The sequence below is a fragment of the Rhinopithecus roxellana genome, chromosome 16, assembly GCF_007565055.1.
Source record: "Rhinopithecus roxellana isolate Shanxi Qingling chromosome 16, ASM756505v1, whole genome shotgun sequence".
NCBI lineage: Eukaryota > Metazoa > Chordata > Mammalia > Primates > Cercopithecidae > Rhinopithecus > Rhinopithecus roxellana.
Window position 1 is genome coordinate 19,309,108 of NC_044564.1, and position 27,755 is coordinate 19,336,862.

The 27,755-nt window shown below is 43.9% G+C and overlaps 1 protein-coding gene across 4 annotated transcripts in view; it reads right to left on the minus strand.

Moving 5' to 3' along the window:
- Window positions 1–27,755, minus strand: part of FNBP1 (formin binding protein 1) — a 164,678-nt gene that overhangs the window by 66,107 nt on the left and 70,816 nt on the right. For all 4 annotated transcript variants that reach the window (XM_030920303.1, XM_030920302.1, XM_030920301.1 and 1 more), the window contains exons 5-6: window positions 7,772–7,834; window positions 6,324–6,428 (exon numbers count right to left, since the gene is read on the minus strand). In XM_030920303.1, coding sequence (XP_030776163.1) covers window positions 6,324–6,428; window positions 7,772–7,834 — 168 coding nt within the window. The remainder of the gene's footprint in view (window positions 1–6,323; window positions 6,429–7,771; window positions 7,835–27,755) is intronic.

Below are 27,755 nucleotides of genomic sequence, written 5' to 3' on the forward strand. Positions count from 1 at the left end.
CTGAGGTCAGGGGTTCGAGACCAGCCTAGCCAACATGGTGAAACCCCATTTCTACTAAAAATATGAAAATTAGCCAGGTGTGGTGGCGGGCACCTTAATCCCAGCTACTTGGGGGGCTGAGGCAGGGGAATCGCTTGAACCCAGGAGGTGGAGGTTGCAGTGAGTGGAGATGATGCCACTGCACTCCAGCCTGGATAACAGAGTGAGACTCAAAATAAAAAAACAAACAAACAAACAAAAAACCCCCAGAAACCAGCCATATGCCATTTGCAAAAGACACATCTAAATATGAGGACAAAGAAAAGTATAAAGTCAAAGTATGGGAAAGATCTGCCAGGCAATGTTAACTTAAAGGTATTGGTTTACATCAGGTAAAATAGACTTTAGGGGATTAAACTTGACTGGGAAAGAGGGCCACTTTTTATTGATGAAAAATGAAATCACCTGAACATATTACAATTCTAAACTTCATTTGTTTAATAGAATAACTCCATAGTAAAACAGTAAAATAGACAGAAAATCAATAATTCTCCACCATTATCACTGGCAACATCCCGTAAATGGTTTTGTGCATCTTTTACATATTAACTCAGTTAATATTTGTATCAATCCTGTTTCTCAGTGTCCCTATTTTATACACAAGGAAATTAAGACACAAGGATGTTACATATTTTTCTCAGAAAGTGTTAGAACAAGTTGAAAAACAAAATCCTTAATCATGGGAATATTTGGATAAAACAGTAAGTTTGTACTAATAAAAATACTAGAGAATGCCGGGCACAGTGGCTCACGCCTGTAATCCCAGCACGTTGGGAGGCCAAGGCGGGTGGATCACAAGGTCAGGAGATCGAGACCATCCTGGCTAACACAGTGAAACTCCATCTCCACTAAAAATCAAAAAAATTAGCTGGGCGTGGTGGCGGCACCTCTAGTCCCAGCTACTTGGGAGGCTGAGACAGGAGAATGCCGCGAACCTGGGAGGCGGAGTTTGCAGTGAGCTGAGATCGCGCCACTGCACTCCAGCCTGGGCGACAGAGCGAGACTCTGTCTCAAAAACAAAAACTAGAGATACACATTATTTTCAATTATTTAAAGAATATTTAGGCCGGGCGCGGTGGCTCAAGCCTGTAATCCCAGCACTTTGGGAGGCCGAGACGGGCGGATCACGAGGTCAGGAGATCGAGACCATCCTGGCTAACACGGTGAAACCCCGTCTCTACTAAAAATACAAAAACTAGCCGGGCGAAGTGGCGGGCGCCTGTAGTCCCAGCTACTCGGGAGGCTGAGGCAGGAGAATGGCGTAAACTCGGGAGGCGGAGCTTGCAGTGAGCTGAGATCTGGCCACTGCACTCCAGTCCGGGCGACAGAACGAGACTCCGCCTCAAAAAAAAAAAAAAAAAAAAAAAAAAAAGAATATTTATAAAAACTGACTGTGTACTAGGCTGTAAAACCAATCTCAACAAATAGAGAAGACTCAAACTCACACAGATTTCCCAGGACCATAATGCAATTTAGTTAGAAATCTTGCCAGGCACGGTGCCTCACGCCTGTAATCCCAGCACTTTGGGAGGCTGAGTCGGGCAGATCACTTGAGGTTAGGAGTTTGAGACCAGCATGGCCAACATGGTAAGACCCTGTCTCTCCTAAAAATACACACACAAAATTATCCGGATGTGGTGGCACACATCTGTAATCCCAGGACTAGGGAGGCTGGGGCAGGAGAATCGCTTGAACCGGGGAGGCAGAGGTTGCAGGGAACCGAGATAGTGCCACTGCACTCCAGACTGGATGACAGAATGAGATTACGTCTCAGGAAAAAAAAAAAAAAAAAAAAATTAAAAAAATAAATAAATGAATAAATAAAAATCTGTAACAAAAGTTGAAATATGCCATGTGTTTGGAAATTTAAAACCATGCCTCTAAATTAATCATAGGTGAGAGATTAAACTGTAAAAGGAAGGACAAATATCTGGAAATAGACATCATTAATAATACCACATACCAAAATATGTGGGAAACAGAGAAAATAGTACTTAAGTGGGAAGTCTATAATCTTAATGTTTATACTGGAAAAGAAGAAAGACTGAAGTAAGCATCTAAAGAAAGAACTTTTGAAAAGGGTAATGGAATAAATCCAAAGGTAATGATAGAAGGAGAAGGAGGGGAATGGGGGTGGTGGGGGAAGAAGTTAAATAAAATAGAAAATAAAAATAGAAAAGGGAGGCTCCACAAAGATGAAATCTGATACTAGTAACAATGATTTTAAGGCTGGGCACAGTGGTTCATGCCCACAATCCTAATACTTTGGGAGGCTGAGGCTTAGGCCAGCCTGGGCAACATAGTGAGATTCCATCTCTATATACAAAAAATAGTAATATAATAAAATAAGCATAAACAATTTCTTAAAAAACATGTCCAGAAAAAAAGAAAAAATATAAAAAAAGTATTAGCAGTAAATAGGGGAGATATAACATATGCAGCAAAAATTAAGGTGAGAACATATTATGGGCAACTTTTTGCCAATAAATTTGAAAATTTATGATGAAACGGATATATTACTACAAAAAGATAACCCACTAGGATTAACCCAGAAGTAGACAATAAAATATGGAATTTTAACTGATTTACGCAAAGAAGTATCATCAAACATTTCAGGGATAGCAAATTTAATTTTACATATATTATTTCAGAAAAAAGAGCAAACACTCCAAAACTCATAAGTAATGCAAAGTAGAACAGACAAGAAAGGAAAATTATAGACCAATTTCAACGAATACAGACCATTTCAATGAAAAATCTTAAATAAAATATTAACAAATTCAGCTACGCATAAAAACATAATACATCATAATCTAGTTGAATTTGTCCCAGGAACACTAATTTGGCTCAATGTAAAAAAAACTGATTAATGTAATTGACTACGTTAATGAATTAAAGGCAGCAGAACAAATATTTAACGATATTCAATAATAAGTCAAGCTTAAAAAAAAGCTCTTGGCAACACAGGAAAAGGAAAATTGTTTAACCAATAAAGACTATATTAAAATCATTCTTGGCTGGGCACAGTGGCTCACGCCTGTAATCCCAGCACCTCGGGAGGCCGAGGCGGGTGGATCACCTGAGGTCAGGAGTTTGAGACCAGCCTGGACAACATGGTGAGACCCCGTCTCTACCAACAATACAAAAAGTTAGCTGGGTGTGGTGACGCCTGTAATCCCAGCAACTTGGGAGGCTGAAGCAGGAGAATCGCTTGAACCCAGGAGGTGGAGGTTGCAGTGAGCTGAGATTGCACTATTGCACTCCAGCCTGGGCAACAATAGTAAAACTTCATCTCAGAAAAAAAAAAAAAAAAAAGCATCATTCTTAATGGGGAACCTTTTGAAGCCCTCTCTTTGCAATCAGAAACAAGCTGAGGAAGTCCACAATGATGACTCAGCAGAACAGAGGGCATAACCAGCAGAGTTAAGATAAGAAAAAATAAACAAAAGGCGTGAAGATTGGAAAAGAAATGCAACTATCATTACTTGCTGCTGCTATGACCATCTCTACAGAAAAAAACAAAACAGAAACGAAATGACAGTTTAGAGGCCGAGTGCTTTTTTTTGAGACAGGGTCTGGCTCTGTCATCCAGGCTGGAGTGCAGCAGCAGGACTGTGGTTCACTGTAAACTCTGCCTCCCAGGACCAAGTGATCCTCCCACCTTGGCCTCTGGAGTAGCTGGGGACCACAGACATGGGCCACCATGCCCCACTAATTTTTCTGTGTTTTTTGTAGAGGCAGGGTCTCACCATGTTGCCCAGGCTGGACTTGAACTCCTGGACTCAAACAATCTGCTCACCTTGGCCTCCCAAAGTGCTGGGATTACAGGCGTGAGCCAACACACTCCACACACACAAAAATATATATATATTTATTTAGAGACAGGGTCATTAGCAGGGTGTGGTGGGCTCCTGTAGTCCCAGCTACTCAGGAGTCTGAGGCAGGAGGATCACTTGAGCCCTGAAGGTAGAGGTTGTTGCGAGCTAAGATCACACCACTGCACTCCAGCCTGGGCAACAGAGCGAGACTCCGTCTCAAAAAAATAATAAAATAAAAAATAAAAATAAACATAAAAAATAAAATAAAAATAGAGACCGTATCTCTCTTAAATATATACATACATACTTCTTTTAGCACACACACACATACGTATATATATATATATATGAATGATACACTGATTTGCCTCATTCAACATAAAATATCCTTTTTTTTTTTTGAGACGGAGTCTCGCTCTGTCGCCCAGGCTGGAGTGCAGTGGCCGGATCTCAGCTCACCGCAAGTTCCGCCTCCTGGGTTTACGCCATTCTCCTGCCTCAGCCTCCCGAGTAGCTGGGACTACAGGCGCCCGCCACCTCGCCTGGCTAGTTTTTTGTATTTTTTAGTAGAGACGAGGTTTCACCATGTTAGCCAGGATGGTCTCGATCTCCTGACCTCGTGATCCGCCCGTCTCGGCCTCCCAAAGTGCTGGGATTACAGGCTTGAGCCACCGCGCCCGGCCTCAACATAAAATATCTTTTTTTTTTTTTTTTTGAGATGGAGTCTCGCTCTGTCACCCAGGCTGGAGTGCAGTGGCTGGATCTTAGCTCACTGCAAGCTCCGCCTCCTGAGTTTACACCATTCTCCTGCCTCAGCCTCCCGAGTAGCTGGGACTACAGGTGCCTGCCACCTCGCCCGCCTAGTTTTTTGTATTTTTTAGTAGAGACGGGGTTTCACCATGTTAGCCAGGATGGTCTCGATCTCCTGACCTCATGATCCACCCGTCTCGGCCTCCCAAAGTGCTGGGATTACAGGCTTGAGCCACCGCGCCCGGCCTAAAATATCTTTTTAAACTTTGGGCTAATCTAACTTATTTTAATTGAATAACATTTAAAATATTTAACTTTAGCAGCAAATTAATGTCTTTTGGTAAACTAAGTATCTCCACTTTGAGATCAAATACAGATATTGAGAACACTTCCCTGCCCCTGAGATGGATCTCGTTATGTTGCCCAGTCTGGACTTGAACTCCTGGGCTCAAGCAATCCTCTTGCTTCAGCCTCCTGAGTACCTGAGTCTAGGGGTGTGTGCCACAGCACCTGGCAAGAATATGTATTTTAATATATTCAATAATTTTAGAGAAAGGCATACTAATACTAATATATACCTAGTCTTTAAGCAAGGAATTTGGCAGAATTGGGCAAATAATAATTCACACCATTTCCCAACTAAACTCATCTCTAATTGATCTGTCAAAAGCTCAACAACAAATCTATGAAAACTCAGTGCTTTCACCCACATACAGCATGAGGCTATGAATGCCCGAACAGCCATGGGCATCACGAATGAATCCCTTTTATGTAAAAGCCTAATTTTGTTTACACTGTATTGATGACTTTTATAAAAACAAAATTCAGCTTCTAGGGAAAAAACACATATTGAGCCACAGTGAGAAACAGTATACGCTTTATAATATTTCTAATTGGCAATACAAGTCCATTTAGAGAAAAGCTTTTGAGAGGACTGAAATACGCAAGCCTTCAACGACAACCACACTGTTATCAACCAGGAGGAATCAATTAGAAGTCAGGCAAGCAATGAGACTCTCGCTCTAAAGAAACCATTATAAGCAGCCAAGCTCTTCCAGATGGCCCTGTCCTGTCTCCTCCAGCTCTCAAGAAATTGACTTTCTCTTTGAAAAGCCATTAACAGCCACAACCTTCTGGAACGTTGTTCCCAGATTGCTCATGGTCTAAGTCTCCACTTTATCGCCCTGGTGACTCAACAGATAAACGCCTCAAATCCTAACACCAAAGATTCCCCACACTTGAGCTTCTGGTCCCCACAAAGGTTGACACAAAACGAAAATGATTCCCCATGTAGTGCCTTCTGTGACTACATCAGAAACGGGAACCTGGGGATGGGCAGTTGGTGATAAACACTCACAGGGGAAATGAAAGACACACTTGAACTTTCCTTTTTCTTTCTTTTTTTTTTTTTTTTGGAGACAGTTTCGCTCTTGTTACCCACGCTGGAGTGCAGTGGCGTGATCTTGGCTCACTGCAGCCAACGCCTCCCAGGCTCAAGCGATTCTCCTGCCTCAGCCTCCCTAGTAGCTGCGATTATAGGTGCCTGCCACTGCACTCGGCTAATTTTTGTGTTTTTAGTAGAGATGGGGTTTCACCATCTTGGCCAGGCTGGTCTCGAACTCCTGGCTTCAGATGATCTGCTCACCTCAGCCTCCCAAAGTGCTGGGATTACAGGCGAGAGCCACTGTGCCCGGCCCACACGAGCTTTCATCTCACCTTTTCAACATCCGCTTTTGTGACATTGATGTCAGCATCCATTTTCTCAAAGTACTGCTGCGCCCTGTCCGCCTCTTTGCAATCGCGTTCAAATCGCCTTTTACTCTAAAATCAGAGGAAAATAATTATGAAACCATAAGAGTCCTACGAGAAGACGTAATTTTATCTAAAGCTCCCAAAGAGCATTGTTCTTTTTCTTCTTTTTTTTTTTTCTTGAGTGAGGGTCTCACTTTGTCACCCAGGCTGCAGTGCAGTGGCACCATCTCGGCTCACCGCAGCCTTGACCTTCCTGGCTCAGGTGATCCTCCCACCTCAGCCTCACTAGCTGCTGTGACTACAGGCATGCACCACCATGCCTGGCTAATTTTTGCATTTTTTGTAGAGACTAGGTTTTGTCATGTCGCCCATGCTGGTCTTGAACTTCTGAGCTCAAGCGATCCTCCCGCTTCCGCCTCCCAAATTGCTGGGATTATAGGCGTGAGCCAACGTGTCTGGCCCAAGAACTTCTCTGAATTTATTTTTTTATATGTCATGATTTCCAGAAGTTATTTTAAAATCTGCATTTGTTTCCATCAAAACTGTCTAATCTTGGCCGGGCGAGGTGGCTCAAGCCTGTAATCCCAGCACTTTGGGAGGCCGAGATGGGCGGATCACGAGGTCAGGAGATCGAGACCATCCTGGCTAACATGGTGAAACCCCGTCTCTACTAAAAAATACAAAAAACTAGCCGGGTAAGGTGGCGGGCGCCTGTTGTCCCAGCTACTCGGGAGGCTGAGGCAGGAGAATGGCGTGAACCCGGGAGGCGGAGCTTGCAGTGAGCTGAGATCCGGCCACAGCACTCCAGCCTGGGTGACAGAGCGAGACTCCGTCTCAAAAAAAAAAAAAAAAAAAAAAAAAAACTGTCTAATCTTTATTATTTCCACGTGACTTTTAGAAAAATACCCAACTTGAGCTCTTCTGGCTCAACTTTAGAAAATGGTTCTAGAAACAAATGAGAAAAATCTATAAAGGTGTTTCGTTAGTATCTGTGTGTGCATGTTTTTTACTTACTGATTGATTCAAGCTTAAATTAAATTGAAATTGGAAAATCTATGAAGACATTTCTTAGGCTGGGCACAGTGGCTCATGCCTGTAATCCTAGAACTTTGGGAGGCCGAGATGGGCGAAATCACTTCAGGGCAGGAGTTCAAGACCACCCTGGCCAACATGGCAAAACCCCATCTCTACCAAAAATATAAAAATTAGCTGGGCGTGGTGGCATGTGCCTGTAATCTCAGCGACTTGGGAGGCTGAAGCAGGAGAATCACTTGAACCCGGGAAGTGGAAGTTGCAGTGAGCCGAGATCACGCCATTGCACTCCAGCCTGGGCAACAGAGGGAGGCTCCGTCTCAAAAAAAGAAAAAAAAAATCTATAAAGCCATTTATTTTGCTGTGCATTGTTCACTTACGGATTCAAGCTGCTTCCAGCAAGTCTCGATGTGCTGCTGTGCTTTCCGGCCATCGTGAAAGTTCTGCAAAGGGGAAACACACTGGTGATTAGTACCCTCTGCTTCTCTTACGAACCCAGGAGGAAACATTTTCATCCACTTCAACGACATCTAAATATTGAACCTCTAGTATGTATCCTCCAAATAAATTTAAGAGTTTAAAAGGGTAGCCGGGTGCGGTGGCTCACATCTGTAATCCCAGAACTCTGGGAGGCTGAGGCAGGAGAATCACTTGAGTGAAGGAGTTCGAGATAGCCTGGGCAACACAGTGAGACCCCCTCTCTACAAAAAATAGAAAAATTAGCTGGATGTGGTGGCACACACCGATAGTCCCAGCTACTCTGGAGGCTGAGGTGGGGAGGTTGAAACCGCCACATCGAGCTGTGATTGCACCACCGCACTCCAGCCTGGATGACACAGTGAAACCTTGCCTCAAAAAAAAAAAAAAAAGAAAAAAAGAAAAAGGGAATAAAAAGTTTAATGTGGAAATGAAAACAAGAATAGTCATCACAGATGAAACAAGTTTCACTTGAGGGGGAAAAAAAAGCAGTCACAGAGTTCCCTTTACAGCTCTAGGTACAACTGTACAAAATTTGAAGACTGGCCAGGCATGGTAGTGCCCACGCCTGTAGTCAGTTACTTGGGAGGCTGAGGTTGGAGGCTCACCTAAGCCTGGGAGGTTGAGGCTGCAGTAAGCTGTGATTGTGCCACTGCACTCCAGCCTGAGTGACAGAAAAAGACCCCATCTCAAAAAAATAAAATAGGCTGGACGGTGGCTCACGCCTGTAATCTCAGCACTTTGGGAGGCTGAAGTGGGCAGATCATGAGGTCGGGGGTTTGAGACCAGCCAGGCCAACATGGTGAAATTCCATCTCTACTAAAAATACAAAAATTAGCCAGGTGTGGTGGTAGGCACCTGTAATCCCACCTACTTGGGAGGCTGAGGCAGGAGAATTGCTTGAACCCGGGGGGCAGAGGTTGCAGTGAGCCAAGATCGTGCCACTGCACTCCAGCTCTGGGCTACAGAGCAAGACTCCATCTCAAAAAATAAATAATAAATAAATAAAATAAAACAAAATTTGAAGACATACATGCCACTTGGAAAAACGACAGGAATGTTTTATTAAGACAGCAATCACTTTGATCATCTTTTTTAACTGCTTTGAGATATGATTCAGATATTATCTGATTTACTCATTTAAACTGAGCAATTCAATGGTTTTTAGCAGTCACAAAACTGTACAACCATCAACACAACCAATTTTAGAATATTTTCATCACCCCTAAAAGAAACCTGTACCCCCTAGCCGTCACCCTCCATCTTCCTCAGTCCTAGGCAGCCTGCTTCTGTCTGTGGATGTTTATTCTAGATGTTTCCTATGAATAGAAACACGGTCTGAGGCTTTTGATAACTGGGATGTGTTCATTATCTCCTAATGTCCACTTCGCATGATTTCAAGGTCCACATTCTCACATGTATCAGTACTTCATTCCTGTTTATTGCCAAATGATTATTCCATTATGCGGCTATCCTACATTTTGTTTATCCATTCAACAGCTGACAGACTTCTAGGATGCTTCCAGGTTTGGGCTATTATGAAAAATGTGGCCGGGCCAGCACTTTGGGAGGCAGAGGTGGGCGGATCACGAGGTTAGGAGTTCGAGACCAGCCTGGCCAACATGGTGAAACCCCGTCTCTACTAAAAATACAAAAACTAGCCGGGCGTGGTGGTGCACACCTGTAATCTCAGCTACTCTGGAGGCTGAGGCAGGAGAATTACTTAAAACCTAGGGGGCTGGAGGTTGCAGTGAGCTGAGATCGCACCACTGCACTCCAGCCTGGGCGACAGAGCAAGATTCCGTCTTGCAAAAAAAAAAAAAAAAAAAAAGCAATCAAAAGAAAAAGAAAAATGCTGCTACAAACACTTGAGTAAGAGTTTTGTGTGTTTTGTGTGCCTGGCTGTTTTCATTATTAGATTATTTTATTTTATTTTATTTTATTTTATTTTATTTTATTTTATTTTATTTTATTTTATTTTTGAGACAGAGTCTCGCTCTGTCGCCCGGGCTGGAGTGCAGTGGCCGGATCTCAGCTCACGGCAAGCTCCGCCTTCTGGGTTTACGCCATTCTCCTGCCTCAGCCTCCCGAGTAGCTGGGACCACAGGCGCCCGCCACTTCACCCGGCTAGTTTTTTGTATTTTTTAGTAGAGACGGGGTTTCACCGTGTTAGCCAGGATGGTCTCGTCTCGATCTCTTGACCTCGTGATCCGCCCGTCTCGGCCTCCCAAAGTGCTGGGATTACAGGCTTGAGCCACCGCGCCCAGCCTATTAGATTATTTTAAAACTAAAGATAAATTTCCCTCCTTGCCATCTGCAAAGGCCCTGAGGCAGGCTCTGGTGTGCTGTTAACCTGGGGGCTAGATCTGGAGGAGCCTCAGGGAGAATATCATATGAGGTCAGAGAAGAAAGAGGGAGTTGCATAGGGTCTTGCAGGCTTTTTTGTCTGAATGAACCAGAGTCGATGAGTAACTCTAAGATGATGTGAAGGGAAGATTTCAGATGGTGAGAGGCTGTTGTAACATTCCGGAGATTACTGCAACTTGGACAGGTCGTACGTAGCGAGCAGTGCAGGTGGTGAGAGGGGTCAGGTTCTGGGTGCCTTTTGATCACCCAAACCTCCAGGATTTTCTGGGAGATAAGATCAGATGTGCAATAAAGAGATGCCCAGGGAGACTCTGAGGTTGTCAGTCTGAGCTTTAGGCGAGGGAAGACAGAGAGAAGTGGGTCTGAGGAGGGAAGATCATACATGTAGTTTCACATGTGTTAAGGCTGATATTTCTATGAGACTTCCAAGAAGAGAGATTAGCCGGGCGCGGTGGCTCATGCCTGCAATCCCGTCACTTTGGGAGGCCAAGGTGGGCGAACCACCAAAGGTCAGGAGTTCGAGACCAGCCTGGGCAACATGGTGAAACCCCGTCTCTACTAAAAATACAAAAATTAGCCAGGTATTGTGGCGCATGCCTGTAATCCCAGCTACTCTGGAGGCTGAGGCAGGAGAATCACTTGAACCGGGAGGCAGAGGTTGCGGTGAGCCGAGATGGCACCATTGTACTCCAGCCTGGGTGACAGACAGAGACTCCATCTCAAAAAAACCCCGAAAAACAAACAAACAAACAAAAAACCAAGCAGAGAGACTAATATGTACTTGGACTTGTGGATCTGAGCTCAGGGAGTGATCTGTACTAAAGACCAGATTGGGAGTCTTCAGTATAAAGAGGGTAGTTAAAGCCAAGAGACCAAAGAAGACAAAGATCCCAAGGAAGGAAGTGCTGAAATATGCAGAAATGTTAAGAGAACGGTGTTTTTTTTTTTGTTCAGTGACCTAAAATCACCAGTTCCCTAAATCCTTTATATTTTTTATTTTTTGAGACGGAGTCTCGCTGTGTTGCTCAGGCTGGAGGGCAATGGCGTGATCTTGGTTCACTGCGACGTCTGCCTCCCTGCGACCTCTGCCTCCCGGGTTCAAGTGATTCTCCTGCCTCAGCCTCCCTGGTAGCTGGAATTACAGGTGCGACCCACCATGCCCAGATAATTTTTTGTATTTGTAGTAGAGACAGGGTTTCACCATGTTGGCCAGGCTGGTCTCGAACCCCTGGCCTCAAGTAATCCGCCTGCCTCGGCCTCCCAAAATGCTGGGATTACAGGCGTGAGCCACCGTGCCCAGCCCCTAAATCTTTTAGTATCCTTCCACTGCACCGCCGTTGACTTGGTCAATGTCCTGCAAATTCCCAGGTACATTCTCCACCTTGTCTGGGTCCCCAGAGACTGACATGCAGGGATCTCATGCCCTCTGGTTCTGATGAGATTTGCCACAAGGAGGTTCTGGGTGATCAGAGGGCAGGAAACTGTACCTGCGGCTTCTCCTCACTGAGATGATACAGGTTGGCTGGGTCCTTGGACCAAAGGGCACAGCTCCAGTCAGGCAGTGCCCCGCATGCAGCTAATCTCTGGAGTTCCTAATCTGTGAAATTCCTGGAAGGCTCCTCCAGCCCTGTGAGGCCTGGGGGCGACATCAGCTCCCCATGTGACTAGCTCCAGGGTACTGCACCATCCTTACTGCTTTTCCTAGACTCTATTCGCCATGTTGTAAATGCTCCTTTTAATCACCGACCTTCCTTCAATTACTGAGTTTGAATGTGCTGTCTGTTTTCTGGCTCACAAGGTAAGCATTGGTGTTAGGGGCGCACTATGGAGAAGGTCAGGTGAAGGAAGGATAAAAACAAAGAGGTCCGCTAGGTACAACCTCAGAGCTTTTCCCATACCTCGTCAGAACCTAGGACTTAGCCGAGTCAGAAGAGAGAGCTGACAACTGGAAAGGCTGGGAAGGCAGAGACAACATCAGATTTAGAACAGTGCTCCTTTATAAGGGAATGTTTTCTTGTCTCTCTTTTGAGGTCGAGTTTCACTGTTTTAAGTGCCTCTTTGCAGTCAGTTTTATCTATCCAGCATTTTTTGGTCTCTGCAAACCCACGGGGAGCCCTTCGGGGCTTCGTTTTTCAACTCTTGTAATGGACACAAGGATAGAACAGAAAAGAAGGGATCCAGGCTGTGGGAGAATTAAGAAGTAGAGCCGAGGGCAGGTTTAAGGAAGCTCTGGACCTTGGTGGAGAACGTGTAGAAAATGCAAGTAGGTTTTCTGAAAGCCACACTTTCAGGGAGGACTCCGTCCCAGGAGACCAGAGCGTCCATTTCAAACCACCTGGGCTCAACTGTGCCCTTTCTGGAAGGCACCTCTGGTCCTGAAAGTTTTTATCGGGTGACTTCTCTGCCAAGAGGAGGATCCTCATTTCCCTAGCCGGAGCACCGAGTTATGCAGTTTGCTGAAGAGATGCAGCCGCCCCCAAAGGTTTTACTTTGAGATTCAAAGACAGGCACAAAAAGAAAGAGAAAATCCCAGCACCAATTCAGAGCTGTACTCGAGGTTGACGGTCTATCTCTCCAGCAATTCTGAAAGCGAATGTTTTAACAAAGTGAAAGCTCCCTCCAGCTTGGGGGAATGCTGTGGGGGGAGAGAGAAAATGCACAGAAGACAATGAGAGGCTTTGCCTGGGACATGTCACCTCGACTTTCATATAAAAGAAATCTTCTCTTAAGAGTCTTTAAAAAAAAAAAAAAAGTTGTATTTTAAAAATACGAGGGATGATTTTGATTGAAAAAATCCATAGAGTAATTCTCTTGCCACTCTTTAGTTTAAATGTATAATAAATAATGCATTTGTGTTTAAGGCACGGTGTGCACCTTGAATTTACTGGTAAGTTATCTCTCATGAAGACTCCTCAGTCATACCTCTCCCCGCATTATTAAACCACTACCTGAAAACTGCAATTACCATCGTACCATTACAAGGGGCTTAGGAGATTGTGGGTGATGCCCATCTTCCTTCCTTCCAGCCTTTTTTTTTTTTTTAAACACAGTCTCTGTCACCCATGCTGGAGTGCAGTGGCACAATCTCGGCTCACTGCAACTTCTGCCTCCTGGGTTCAAGCAATTCTCCTGCCTCAGCCTCCTGAGTAGCTGGGACTACAGGCGCACGTCACTACGCCCGACTAATTTTTGTATTTTTAGTAGAGACAGGGTTTCACCATGTTGGCCAGGCTATCCTCAACCCCCTGACCTCAAGTGATACGTCTGCCTCAGCCTCCCAAAGTGCTGGGATTACAGGCATGAGCCACCACGCCCAGCCCCAGTCTTTTTCACAGTACCTGTCCCTCTATCATTTATCAAGCCATAACATACAAAAAACTGCGCTGGGGGATCCTTTAGGAAACTAAGGGAGGGAACAAAAGCCCTCCTTTGTGCTCTGTGCCTACCATGACCTGAATAGCTGGGGTTTGTTTGTAGCTCTATCTTCCCTGCTTTCACCGGAAGAGCTATTTTAACAGTTACAAAGTTAAACAAATAAACCAGCTTTGCCAGATGTATTTGTTGTTTACCAACAATGGCAGAACATTTCTTCTCTGGACAGTGAGCAAGTGTGTGTCTAAAAAGTGTGCCTGCAAGCGCTAAAGAAGGAGGAATTGTTCTCTGGACAAAGATAAAAAGTGCTTCTTTTGGAGCCACAGAATGAAGTCATCACAGCTCCTTTCTCTCCTATCAGAAAAGAGACAGGAAATGCCATCTCTAGAGACTCAGAGAAATGCTTCTTACTTTCTGCTGTAATGAGATGCTTTTAGTTTCTCTTAAAACATAATAATAAGCTAAACAAACAAACAAAAACAAACCCTAATAGTATCTGGGATGACAGCTATACTTAATTATTTTATTTCAACTTTTTAGTTGAAATAAATGTCTATACAGTTCAAATCACCCTTCAAATTTTTTTTTTTTTTTTTTTAGAAATTTCCCAGTGAACAGAGGTGGCTGAGATTTAAAAAAAAAAAAAAAAAAAAAAAAAAAAAAAAAAAAAAAAAAAAAAAAATCACAAAGAATCTAAAATAAGCAAGCATTAACTTTAAGAAAAACGACAATGGCAAAGCTTTTGAGACAATCTTACTGAACTGCAAGAAATCACAGACAGAACAAACTCACACAAACGCTATGAGAATGTTTAGTATTCACGCTGCAATTAGGTACAACAGCTGCTCATTTTTGCTATTTATATAGATATTAAACCATTAACAGTTAAAAGAGCAAAATATGGCACTGATGTGAGAACAGCCCTTTCAAAAAAAAAAAGTAGAAAAAAACATAAGAATAAACACTCAACTGAGAACAGTCAACCATCTGGAATTTTAAATAAAACTCAGATTCCACAGATGCAAACAAAGGAACAAAAAGACTTGAAAAGGGCAAAGAAAGAGGGTGCTTCCAGCAAATATGCCTGTGACAGATTCTGTTTCCTATAAACTCACAGCATAGTAGTGGGTTTGAACACGAGCTGCTTCCCAGTCGGAATCAGGATTCCCAGTTTTAACTGAATTAGAACTCTAAGTGGTATGGATATTTCTATGGACCCTGCGGCATAATGGCAAAACGCCTTAGTCCTGTACAAGTGGGTGTTTCGTACCCCACTTAAAACCCAAACCAGAAACCAGAAACATACACTAAGGGACACGCATTCTATTTTTACTTAGCAAGGCTTATTTTTCCAAGTTCATCCATAGTAAAAATACCTTCTTAATGAACATGTTCGAAGTTTTCTAAATGCCTACCTCCCAGAGTCATGCTCAGTTGCTTGTCTTCACCCCAAACTCTGAGCAGCATGAAGCACTGGGACAGGGTCAGGTCTAAGCAGCAGAAGTTTCCCTCCCTACTTCTCTAGTGCTCCTCTGATCACTGTTCCTTGGTTATTCTCACCCAGAAGGCTCCACATGCAGCAATTTACCTAGACTTCAGTGATCTTTTATATGTTTTTCAAAACAATCCTGTCTTTACATTCCTTGAAATTCGAATCCCTGGGCCGGGTGTGGTGGCTCATGCCTGCAATCCCAGCACTTTGAGAGGCCGAGGCAGGGGGATCTCTTGAGGACAGGAGTTTGAGACCAGCCTGGGTAACATGGTGAAACCCCATCTCTCTTAAACAAAACAAAACAAAAAAAAAGCAAAGCAAAACACACACACACAGAGAAAGAAAGAAAAAGAAAATGAAAGAAAAGAGAAAAGAAAAGAAGAAAGGAAGGGAAGGAAGGGAAGGAAAGGAAGGAAGGGAGGGAAGGGAGGGAGGGACAGAGGAATGGAGGGAGGGAGGGACAGAGGAATGGAGGGAGGGAGTGAGGGAGGGAGGGAGGAAGGAAGGAAGGAAGGAAATCAATCAATCAATCAAGAAATCCTAATTCCTCTCATGGCTCATTTTCTTGCCTGATCCCTTCTGAGGATATAAAGCTGTTACTTGCAGTACCGAATACAGAGAATCTCCATCAATGAGAGTTTTAGATAGAGCGCTAGGGAAATCATCCCATGTTCACTGCGTGCCCACATGTGCACAGGGCTGCTCCAGGCAGGAGGAAAGCTGTGTGAATAAAACCAAGTCCCCTGTGCCCATGAGACTGAGTGGATCCAGAAGTAAGACAAACAGGGTAAAGGAATAAGGAGGGATGGGTGTGGGTGAAGGTAGCTATTTTAGACAAGGGCAGTCTGGGATGACATTTGAGTAGACACTTGCATAAAATGTGGGAGTGAACTTACAAGGGTCTGGGGAATACCCTCCACACAGCAGGCAGAGCAAGTACAGATGCTCTGAGTGTGAAGGGGCTTGCCCTGTTTGAGGAACAGCTAGATGCCAGTGCCACTAGACCAAGGTAAAGGGGACAGGGCCGGAGGGCAGGCAGGGGCTTGACCATGGACAGCCTTGCCAGCCACAGTAAATATGTTGGAAGATTTAAGAAAGGAAGTGACAGCTGGACGCAGTGGCTCACGCCTGTAATCCCAGCACTTTGGGAGGTCGAGAGGGGTGAATCATTTGAGGTCAGGAGTTCAAGACCAGCCTGGCCAACATGGTGAAATGCCATCTCTACTAAAAATACAAAAAAATTAACGGGGTGTTGTGGCACACACCTGTAATCCCAGCTACTTGGGAGGTTGAAGCAGGAGAATTGCTTGAACCTGGAAGATGGAGGTTGCAGTGAGCTGAGATTGCGTCACCACATTCCAGGTCTGGGTGATACAGCAAGACTCCATCTCAACAACAACAACAAAAGAAAAAAAAAAAAAAGAAAGAAAAGAAAGGAAGTGACATGGCCTGATCTACATTATTCCAAGGTCAAGCCGGCTGCTGCAGGGGGAGGCTGCTACACTTGCACTCTCTCTAAGGGAGAGCTGGTGGTGGTGGCTCTGAGATGCAGATGGACAGCTGGACCACTGGCAACAGGGTGAGCACGGAAGCAGATAAATGAATTAGGAGGCTCAGCAGAGTCCTCCAGATAACAGATAATGAGGCGAAGGACTAGGGGTAGATGTGGAAGAGGCGTGAGAAGTGTTTGGACTCAGAACATTTACCAAAGACAGAGCCAACTAGACTTGTTAACAGATAAGAGATGGCGTGTAAGAGAAAAGAGAAAAGCCCTGTGACTATGTGTTTGGCCAGAGCACCTGAGTTTAAGAAAAAGTGTCCCATTTTTTGAGAACTGGAGGGAGTGCAGACTGGAATGGAACATGGATAAGGACTGTGGGGGATCAGAAGTTTGTTTTGGGGCCAGACGCGGTGGCTCACGCCTGTGATCCCGGCACTATGGGAGGCGGAGGCAGGAAGATCACCTGAGGACAGGACTCTGGGACCAGCCTGGCCAATATGGCAAAATCCCATCTCTATTACAAATACAAAAATTAGCCAGCCGTGGAGGCACATGCCTGTGATCCCAGCTACTTGGGAGGCTGAGACAGGAGAATGGCTTGAACCTGGGAGGCGGAGGTTGCAGTGAGCCTAGATCATACCACTGCATTCCAGCCTGGGTGACAGAGTGAGACTCCGTCTCAAAAAATAAATAAATAAATAAATAAATAAAAAGTTTGTTTTGGGGTAGGTTAACAGGGTCACTGCAGTACACCACTCTGGAGCCATCATTCACACTTGCTGGACTCCAGGCCTCTGCTGACAAAGGTCCAATGGTGATGCTGCATTAGGCATCTAAGGAGAGATGTCAAACAGGTGGCTGAACAAGAATCATGTGAGATACAAAACATGAGTCAAGTGACTCTCACAATTCCCAGAAGAAAAAGAAAGTATCATTAATTCCAACTTACAAAGGAGAAACACAAAATCCAAGATCCCATTTCAAGCCCATGAAATCAAGAAAAGAATTTAAGTGTCCTGTTTACTAAGTATATATATCCCATAAAATATAAAATTTAAAAAGAAATTTTTTTTTAGAGATTCAGGGGGTGGGTCTCACTCTGTTGTCCAGGCTGGTCTTGAACTCCTGGCCGTGAGCAGTCCTCCTGCCTCAGCCTTTCAGGTAGCTGGAAAAAAAAAATTTATTTTTTTTTGGCTCACCAGACCAGTGGTTTTGCAGGTGAAACAACCACAGTGGTGAAAGGGCCCACTCTTAATGAACAGAATGCCACTTTTACATGTTCTTTCAAAACAAAGAAGATGGCTGGGCGCAGTGGCTCATGACTATAATCCCAGCACTTTGGGAGGCCGAGGTGGGCAGATCACCTGAGGTGAAGAGTTTGAGACCAGCCTGGTCAACATGGTGAAACCTCGTCTCTACTGAAAATACAAAAATTAGCTAGGTGTGGTGGTGGGCGCTTGTAATCCCAGCTACGTGGGAGGCTGAGGCAGGAAAATTGCTTGACCCTGGGAGGCAGAGGTTGCAGTGAGCTGAGATTGCACCATTGCATTCCAGCCTGGGCAACAAGGGTGAAACTCCGTCTCAAAAAAAAAAAAAAAAAAAAGAAAAGAAAAAATCAGAAATGGACTTGTAAGTAGCTAGATTATATACCCAAACTCCTTTTAGGTTTTGCTTTCCTTCATGCTAAGCTTTACCTATTTGCTGTCATCTCTTATAACAACATTTTTGTTTTCCTAAATGTATTGGAGTCAGTCCATGCTGCAGAACTGGCTTATAGGAAATTAAGTCCCTTCATAAGGTCCACAAACAGGACCTACTGAACATCTAACTTTAAAAAGAATGTTATAGGCTTTAGTGCAGTATCCATTTTCAAACATTTCAGAAACTTTGGGAAAAGTTTTAAATAGTCAATTCTAAGTAATGTGGGATCTGTAAGCATGCAGGTCTGAGGTTTATAAACATTTTAGTGAGTCACTGAAAGTACTGTATAAGCCGGGCGCGGTGGCTCAAGCCTGTAATCCCAGCACTTTGGGAGGCCGAGACGGGCGGATCACGAGGTCAGGAGATCGAGACCATCCTGGCTAACACGGTGAAACCCCGTCTCTACTAAAAAATACAAAAACTAGCCGGGCGAAGTGGTGGCGCCTGTAGTCCCAGCTACTCGGGAGGCTGAGGCAGGAGAATGGCGTAAACCCGGGAGGCGGAGCTTGCAGTGAGCTGAGATCCGGCCACTGCACTCCAGCCTGGGCGACAGAGCAAGACTCCGTCTCAAAAAAAAAAAAAAAAAAAAAAAAAAAAAAGAAAGTACTGTATAATTATTTCCTCTAGAACTCTTCAGATAACTACTGCCAAAAAGTGATTCTGCTTCTGGCCAACACTTTGTGAGTAATGAACCATATTTTCCACCTGCAGGGAGAAGTTTTCTTGGAATTCCAGAAAATGTTGGCAAGAACCTCCTGGTTCTCCTTCTGGAGCCTCAAATCTTCACAAATTTCTCATATATGATTAGTGGTAATCACTGTGGAAAAGCCTAGACATACTCAAAGGCTGGAGCTACACCAAACAACCTCTAAAACTCTTTTCTTCAATAACTTGACTCAGTGTTCAAAAGTTGCTGGTAAGAGTACATTTACAGTAGTTCTTATGGAGGAATGTATGTGTTAACTCTGAATTACCCACATCTCAGATAAGCTGATTCACACCCATGTTTATCATTTCAGTGACATTTGGAAATCTATCTGTAAGTCTATAAATCTATTGATAATCTATCTGTAATTCTATTATAATTCTCTGAACGTAAGTTATCAGAGTCTTATCAAGAACCATAAATCATTTATGTTTAATCATGTATGCTTTGACCTCATAGTCTCACTTCTGAGAATTTAGTTTGGGGAAATAATCTCAACCCATACACAATGCAAACAGCTTTGGAAGTGAAGAGTTTACTACTGTATTGTTTATACAACTAAGTAAATGAGTCAAAAACTGATAATAGCCTATAAATCAAACAATACAGAATTAGTTAGGCAAATTATAACTTTGTTACAATAATGCACAGCTACTAAAATTCCAAATATTTTTCTTTCTTTTTTAACTTCTCTTCCAATAACTTTGATAAAACTCCAATTATTTAAACTACACTTTTGGCTAGGCACAATGCCTCACTCCTATAATCCCAGCACTTTGAAAGGCTGACGTGGGAAGACTGCTTGAGCCCAGGAGTTGAAGACCAGCCTGGGCAACATAGCCAGCCCCCTCCCTAAAAAAAAAAAAAATGTAAAAAATTTTTTAAAAAAAACCTAAAAACAAAAATGTATACTTTTGCAGGTAAAAACATGGAAAATGCTTACAATATTAAATGGAGAATCGAGAAGAATATAAATTATAGCTATATAACTATACTAGGATTAACATTCTTAACATTCTTTTTTTTTTTTGGAGACAGAGTCTCGGTCTGTCGCCCGGGCTGGAGTACAGTGGCGTAATCTAGGCTCACTGCAAGTTCCACCTCCTGGGTTCACGCCATTCTCCTGCCTCAGTCTCCCCAGTACCTGGGATTAGAGGTGCATGCCACCATGTCCAGCTAGTTGTTTGTATTTTTAGTAGAGATAGGGTTGCACCACGTTAGCCAGGATGGTCTCAATCTCCTGACCTTGTGATCTGCCCATCTCAGCCTCCCAAAGTGCTAGGATTACAGGTGTGAACCACCGCACCTGGCCTTTTTTTTTTTTTTTTTTTTTTTTTTTAGACTGAGTCTCGTCTGTCACGCAGGCTGGAGTGCAGTGGCACGTTCTCAGCTCACTGCAACCTCCGCCTCCTGGGTTCAAGCGATTCTCCTGCCTCAGCCTCCGGAGTAGCTGGGATTACAGATGTGCACCACCAAGCCCAGCTAATTTTTGTATTTTTAATGGAAACGGGGTTTCACCATGTTGGCCAGGCTGGTCTCAAACTCCTAACCTCAAGCAATCCACCCGCCTCGGCCTCCCAAAGTGCTGGGATTACAGGCATAAGCCACTGCACCCAGACAATGTTCTTAAATATTATACATATCTGCAAATGATATCAGGAAGAAAACTTTGAAAAATGAGGATTTTTGATTTATAAGGGTTTGTGAGATTTTGTCCTTTAATTCAGTTTTAGTAATATTATTTTTATATGCACCCCCAAGGACTGGCCACTGATTCCATTATGTCTAAAGAAATGGCGAACATCTCCCTGAAAATGCAATTGCCCTAAGTGGAGCCCACTAGGTGAAGAAGCTATAGGGCTTCCTTGTCCAGGGCTTCCAGGACTGCTCATGTTTTCCTGAAGAGACAGATGCAGCCTCAGATGTCAGGCAGGAAAGAACCTAAACTGCTAAATTCTTACAGCGGGGAAAAGTTCTCTTTTTAGTGAATCTGCTTTTTGTTTTGCTTTTTTTTTGGGGGGGGGGGGTGGAGTCTTGCTCTGTCACCCAGGCTGGAGTGTAGTGGTGTGATCTCGGCTCACTGCAACCTCCACCTCCTGTGTTCAAGCGATTCTCCTGCCTTAGCCTTCCGAGTAGCTGGGATTACAGGCGCGTGCCATCAGGCCCAGCTAATTGTTTTTTTCTATTTTTAGTAGAGATGGGGTTTCACCATGTTGGTCAGGCCGGTCTTGAACTCCTGACCTTGTGATCCGCCCGCCTCGGCCTCCCAAAGTTCTGGGATTACAGGCGTAAGCCACCGCGCCTGGCCGTGAATCTGCATTTTTAAAAAATCAACATATTTTCACCAAAATGAGCCCACAGATTTGTGCATCAGGACAAACAATGGATAGTCATAACATTAAAATGAACTGTGTTGTGATACAAAAATACAGTATATGTGCAGCATAAAAAGCATCTTTTCTCCTAGATACTTAAATAGAGGTAGTAATCCTGTTTTACAGTTAGATTTTTGGTTTTTTTATTTTTTTTATTTTTATTTTTATTTTTTTTGTGGCGGGGACAGTCTCACTCTTTCGCCCAGGCTGGAGTGCAGTGGTGTGATCTCGGCTCACTGCAACCTCTGCCTTCCAGGATCAAGCGATTCTCCTGCCTCAGCCTCTAGAGTAGCTTGGACTACAGGCACACGCCACCACGCCCGGCTAATTTTTGTATTTTTAGTAGAGATGGGGTTTCACCATGTTGGCCAGGGTGGTCTCCAACTCCTGACCTCAGGTGATCCACCCGCCTTGGCCTCCCAAAGTGCTGGGATTTACAGGTGTGAGCCACTGTGCCCAGCCTACAGTTAGATTTGAAGACTTAAAGATCAAACAGCGGTAGGGCTACAAAGGCAAGAATGCCAATGACCCCCTCTACTTCTCTTTCCTTTGAAATCCATACAAAAAAAAGGAAAGAAACATCATCTTTGCACAGAGAGCCATTTTTCATCACACTGACCCTTGTTCATCCATTCAAACACAGCAAAACCTAGGTAAAAAGCAATTTTCAACCAGTATTGTCCATTGAACTTGGACATTCTTTCTATGTGCAGTAATGAGATCCAGCAGTAATCCTGTGAATTCTAAATCATCCTTTTGGGCAGCCAAGATTCTGCCACTGTATCAAATAGCCCAATCTGTACTATGCTGATAGTTAAGGATGGTACTTAAGTAAGGCATTATTTCTAGTCAGCCATGAAAAACAGTAACTGGGTCTAAAATGTTAAAAGCAGCTTGTTTCCTATGCCATCAATCAATTCCACGTTATTTATTTATTTATTTATTTATTTATTTATTTATTTATTTTTCGAGATGGAGTCTTGCTCGGTTGCCCAGGCTAGAGTGCAGTAGCATAGTCTCGGCTCACTGCAACCTGTGCCTCCTGGGTTCAAGTGATTCTCCTGCCTCAGCTTCCCGAGTAGCTGGTATTACAGGCACCTGCCAGTAGGCCAGGCTAATTTTTATATTTTTAGTAGAGACGGGGTTTCGCCTTGTTGGCAAGGCTGGTCTTGAACTCCTGACCTCAGGTGATCTGCCTGCCTCGGCTTCCCAATGTGCTGGGATTATAGGTGTGAGCCACCGCGCCTGACCAACATGCTCCGTTTTCTGTAACAAGCCCTAATCGAGAAGCTCTGGGGTGGAAATGAGATTCTGTATTGAGTAACAGAATGATTACAGCAAGGGAAACCAGATATGCAGCATCTATATATCAGTATACCTGAACATTGTGCTAGGAGATTCATATTTGTCTTCTCACAATAGTCCCCATAACTCCCTAAAGTGGCTATGATCAGCCTCAGCTTACAGATTCCTAAGTGGATGCTCAAAGAGTTTTCATAACCTGCCTAGGGCAGGGCTACCAGGAATTCTGAGCAAGGTTGTTGGCTGGAAAGCGTGCGTCCTTTCCTCTCCTCTGCCCACCACCAAGCAGCGGGCTCCAGCTCTGTGAACACAGAACTTATGTGGCCTCTCCCCATCTTTTAAGACACACCTGAAGCATGCTGTCAGTCCCTCATCACAGGACAGTGGGAAGGTGACTGAGTCTGGCCTCAGAAGACCTAGATTTGAGTTTTAACTCTGTTATGCTATGTCCACCAATACTTAACCTCACCAGAAGACAAAAATGATAGCATTCCACTGTTCTTTTGAGACTCATCCTTACAAAAATTAGTGTTTACTAAGTTAAGTCAGGGTAGCCAAAAAAAAAGTAAAAGCTCTAAAGGAGAAATGTTGGTTATTACGAGAAGGTCTTAAATAGCTCCTTTTCTTCTTTTTTTTTTCCTTTTTTTTTTTTTTTTTAAGACAGGGTCTCACTCTGTCACCTAGGCTGGAGTGTAGTGGTGCCATCTCAACTCACTGCAACCTCCGCCTCCCAGGTTCCAGCGATTCTCGTACCTCAGCCTCCCGAGTGCTGGGATTACAGGCGTGAGCCACCGCGCCCAGCCAAACAGCTCTTTTTCTAAGGCTAGCTGCAGATGAGGATGTTCATACTGTTTACTCCAGCATCCTTGAAGGTATGTTGAAAACCACTCACTGGAAACAAAACCATGCCTGCAAACATGCACTGCCCTGAGAGGGAGGCAGCCTGGGGGACACCCAGCTCCACGACAGAGCAACACGCCCAGCTCACTTCACCTTCCTGTGCTCCAGGGTCCTTATCTTGGGTAAAATCTGGAAAACTAGCAGTCCCCATTGAGGTTAGCTATTATCATCTATAGCAAGCACGAGGCTCTAAACACTCGGCCTTCTGAAGTGCTGGGACTACAGGTGTGAGCCATGACGCCCGGCCTCCAATATTATTGGAATAATTTTTTAAATTACAGTGATTAGTATACCACAATGCTAATTCATTATTTACTCATTAGAAATAATGGCAACAATTATGTTAGAAAACAGAAAAAACAGGCCAGACATGGGGGTTTATGCCTATAATCCCAGCACTTTGGGAGGTTGAGGTGAGAGAATCACCTGAACCCAGCAGTTTGTGACCAGACAGGGCAACACAGCAAGACCTTGTCTCTACAAAATTTTTCAAAACTGGCTGAGCATGGTGGCACATGCCTGTAGTCCCAGCTACTTGGGAAGCTAAGATAGGAGGATCATTTAAGTCCAGGAGGTTGAGGCTGCAGTGAGCCATGATCTCACCACTGCACTCCAGCCTGGGTAACATAATGAGACCCTGTCTCAAAAAAAAGAAAGAAAGAGAGAAAAAAGGAAAAAGAAAAAAAGTGCTCATGAGGCATTATATTAAAATAGTACAAGCATGTCAGGCGCGGTGGCTCACGCCGATAATCCCAGCACTTTGGGAGGTCGAGGCAGGCGGATCACCTGAGCTCAGGATTTTGAGACCAGCCTGGCCAACATGGTGAAACTCCATCTCTATTAAAAACACAAAAATTAGCCAGGCATGGCTGGGGGTGCCTGTAATCCCAGATACTCAGGAGGCTGAGGCAGGAGAATCACTGGAACCCGGGAGGCGGAGGCTGCAGTGAGCCGAGTTCGTGCAACTGCATTTCAGCCCGGGCAACAGAGCAAGGCTCCGTCTCAAAATAAATTAAATAAATTAAATAAAATAGCACAAATACACACATTTGTTTACTGATATTCTTTCTAATGTTTCAAAAGGTTTCACGATTTTCTAAAATGTCATTTTAATTTAATTACAGAATGTTTCAAAAGAGCATGTTTACAGCTCCTCCCAACAGAACATCTGACTCAGAAACCTGTACTTGCAGTTCTCCTTAAAATAAAAGGAACACTATGTATTGCAAGATATTTAATGTGTATCTGTACCACCTATAATTTATTCCATAAATTACTATAATTTTTGATTAACAAAAGGAACTAAATCCAAAATACAGATATGACAGACTATAAAAAAAGTCATGATTAACAGTAAGTAAATAAAATATAAAACAACTTGGTCATAACGCAGCACAGGAATATGAGGGGGCGCGGTGGCTCATGCTTGTAATCCCAGCAGTTTGGGAGGCCAAGACGGGTGGATCACTTGAGGTCAGGAGTGCAAGACTAGCCTGGCCAACGTGATGAAACCCTGCCTCTACCAAAAATACAAAAAATTCGCCGGGTATAGTGGCATGTGCCTGTAATCCCAGCTACTTGGGAGGCTGAGGCAGGAGAATCGCTTGAATCTGGAAGGTGGAGGTTGCACTTAGGCGAGATTGTGCTACTGCACTCCAGCCTGGGCAACACAGTGAGACTCTGTCTTAAAAAAAAAAAAAAAAAAAAGAGACAAAGCATTGACAAAAGAAACAAACACAAAAAAATATAAACCTTTGCAAGGTCAAGGGAAGTTCAGGCTCCAGGGAAGCAGTCCACGATCATGTTAAGTTTTCCGATATTTATTTTATCACTATATTAGATATTTGTACTTCATTCTGAACCTTAGTATTCTGTTTCACTGCATCCTTTCTGTCACTAAAGAAATCTTTAATGAATGGTCCAGCAGAGGTTATCATCTAATTTAGGGCTCCAGTGCAGGGTTTCTCACACTCAGCACTATAGACATTTCGGTCCAGGTCATTCTTTGTTATGAAGCTGTCCTATGTATTGCGGGATGCTTAGCTGCCTCCCTGGCCTCTTCTCTCTAGATACCAGTGGCAACCCCTTAGCCACAATCCCTGAGACAACCAAAAGTGTCTCCGAACACTGACAAATGTGGCTGGAGTAGGGAGTAAAGCTGTCCCTAGTTGAGAACCATTATGCTAATGTCAACAGATGAAGATTCATCTCAGTTTATTGGTATATTGTTGTTTTAAACCAATGGGGTGATCTTAAGGCACTTATCTCTTCCTAACTTTTAAACCTATCGAAGGCCATATGCTACACATTTACAGTTTAGAAAGAACTAAATTGAGACATTTTCAAACGCCTTCCTGCCCAAGGGCCCTGGCTGCTCTCTATTGAATGCTTGTCCCATGCAGGTCCTAATCATCCCTCAAGTCTTGTTAAGGCCTTAACTGCAAAGTCCCTTGGAAAGCTTCTTCCTGACCCCAGAGCACGAGCATGTCAGCAATCCCATTGTACGCTCTCACAGCACGCTGTACTCTTACTTTGTGGCAACTACCATAACTGCAATTAAATACTTTTGTCATTATTAATGTCTCCTCCATTTCAGCAGAAGTCATAGCAATCTTGCTGGCTCATGCATCCCCAGGGCATTAAAAGAACTGGTGTCGCAGCACGGTGGCTCACGTCTATAATCCCAGCACTTTGGGAGGCCAGGGCGGGTGGATCAAGGCGGATGGATCATGGTGGTCTGAGGAGTTTGAGACCAGCTCGACCAATATGGTGAAACCCCATCTCTATGAAAAATACAAACAATTAGCTGGGCATGGCGGTGGGCACCTGTAATCTCAGCTACTGAGGGATGAGAATCACTTGAACCCAGGGGGCAGAGGTTGCAGGGAGTCGAGATTGCACCACTTCACTCGAGCCTGGGCAAAAGAGCGAAACTCCATCTCAAAAAAAAAAAAAAAAAAAAATTTTTTTATCACTGACCAACATGGCTACTTTATTACTAGTAACAAATTATTCTGCACTTCACATGCAATCAAAATACAATGATATAGACCATGGCTTAAAGATAAATCCCTTAAGGCAAAATCATGACTAAGAATAGACTTTGAGCATTCATTTTTGTCTTTGGTTAACAACAAAACCTATTTATGAAAAGACGAAAATGGTGGTAAGAGGAACAATAAGGTGTGCTTCATTAGACAGCAATGAATGAGCTGAGGAACAGAATGGATATAACTGGGGACGTCTTTCCAGTTTTTTGACCTACTTATAAGCACTATTTTTTTTTTTTTTTTTTTTTTTTGAGATCGAGTTTTGCTCGTCATCCAGGCTGGAGTGCAATGGTGAGATCTCGGCTCACTGCAACCTCCGCCTCCTGGGTTCAAGCAATTCTTGTGCTTCAGACTCCCTAGTAGCTGGGGTTATAGGTGCCCGCCACCACGCCCAACTAATTTTTATATTTTTAGTAGAGACGGGGTTTCACCATGGTGGCCAGGCTGTTCTCGAACTCCTAAGCTCAGGTGATCCATCTGCCTAGGCCTCCCAAAGTGCTGGGATTACAGGCGTGAGCCACCATGCCTGGCTGATAAACACTAATTTTAATACTGTTTATTTCACAGAGCATACACCATATTATATTACTTACTTGTTTTTTAAATGTCTGATACCCTGAAATATATTTAAATTCCTCAAAGGGATGCATATTCCTGGGTCCACAGATGAGTTTCAGACTGTCTGAAGGACCCTTGACATTTTATGTAGAGACCTAGCAACACTTTCTAGGAACAGGGTCCGTAACTTTTTTTTTTTTTTTTTTTGAGATGGAGTCTTGCTCTGTTGCCCAGGCTGGAGGGCAGGTGCGCAATCTCGGCTCACTGCAACCTCCGCCTCCCGGGTTCAAGTGTTTCTCCTGCCTCAGCCTCCTGAGTAGCTGGGATCACAGCCACATGCCACCACACCCGGCTGATTTTTGTATTTTTAATAGGGATGGGGTTTAATAGAGACAGAGTCTCAAACTCCTGACCTTGGGATCCGCCAACCTTGGCCTCCCAAAGTCCTGGGATTACAAGCGTGAGCCACTGCGCCCGGCTGGGGTCCATAACTTTAATATGATTCTCAAAGGTGTGAGTTTAAGACCCATAGTCTTATATGGTTTTATTTAATTTTAATCATC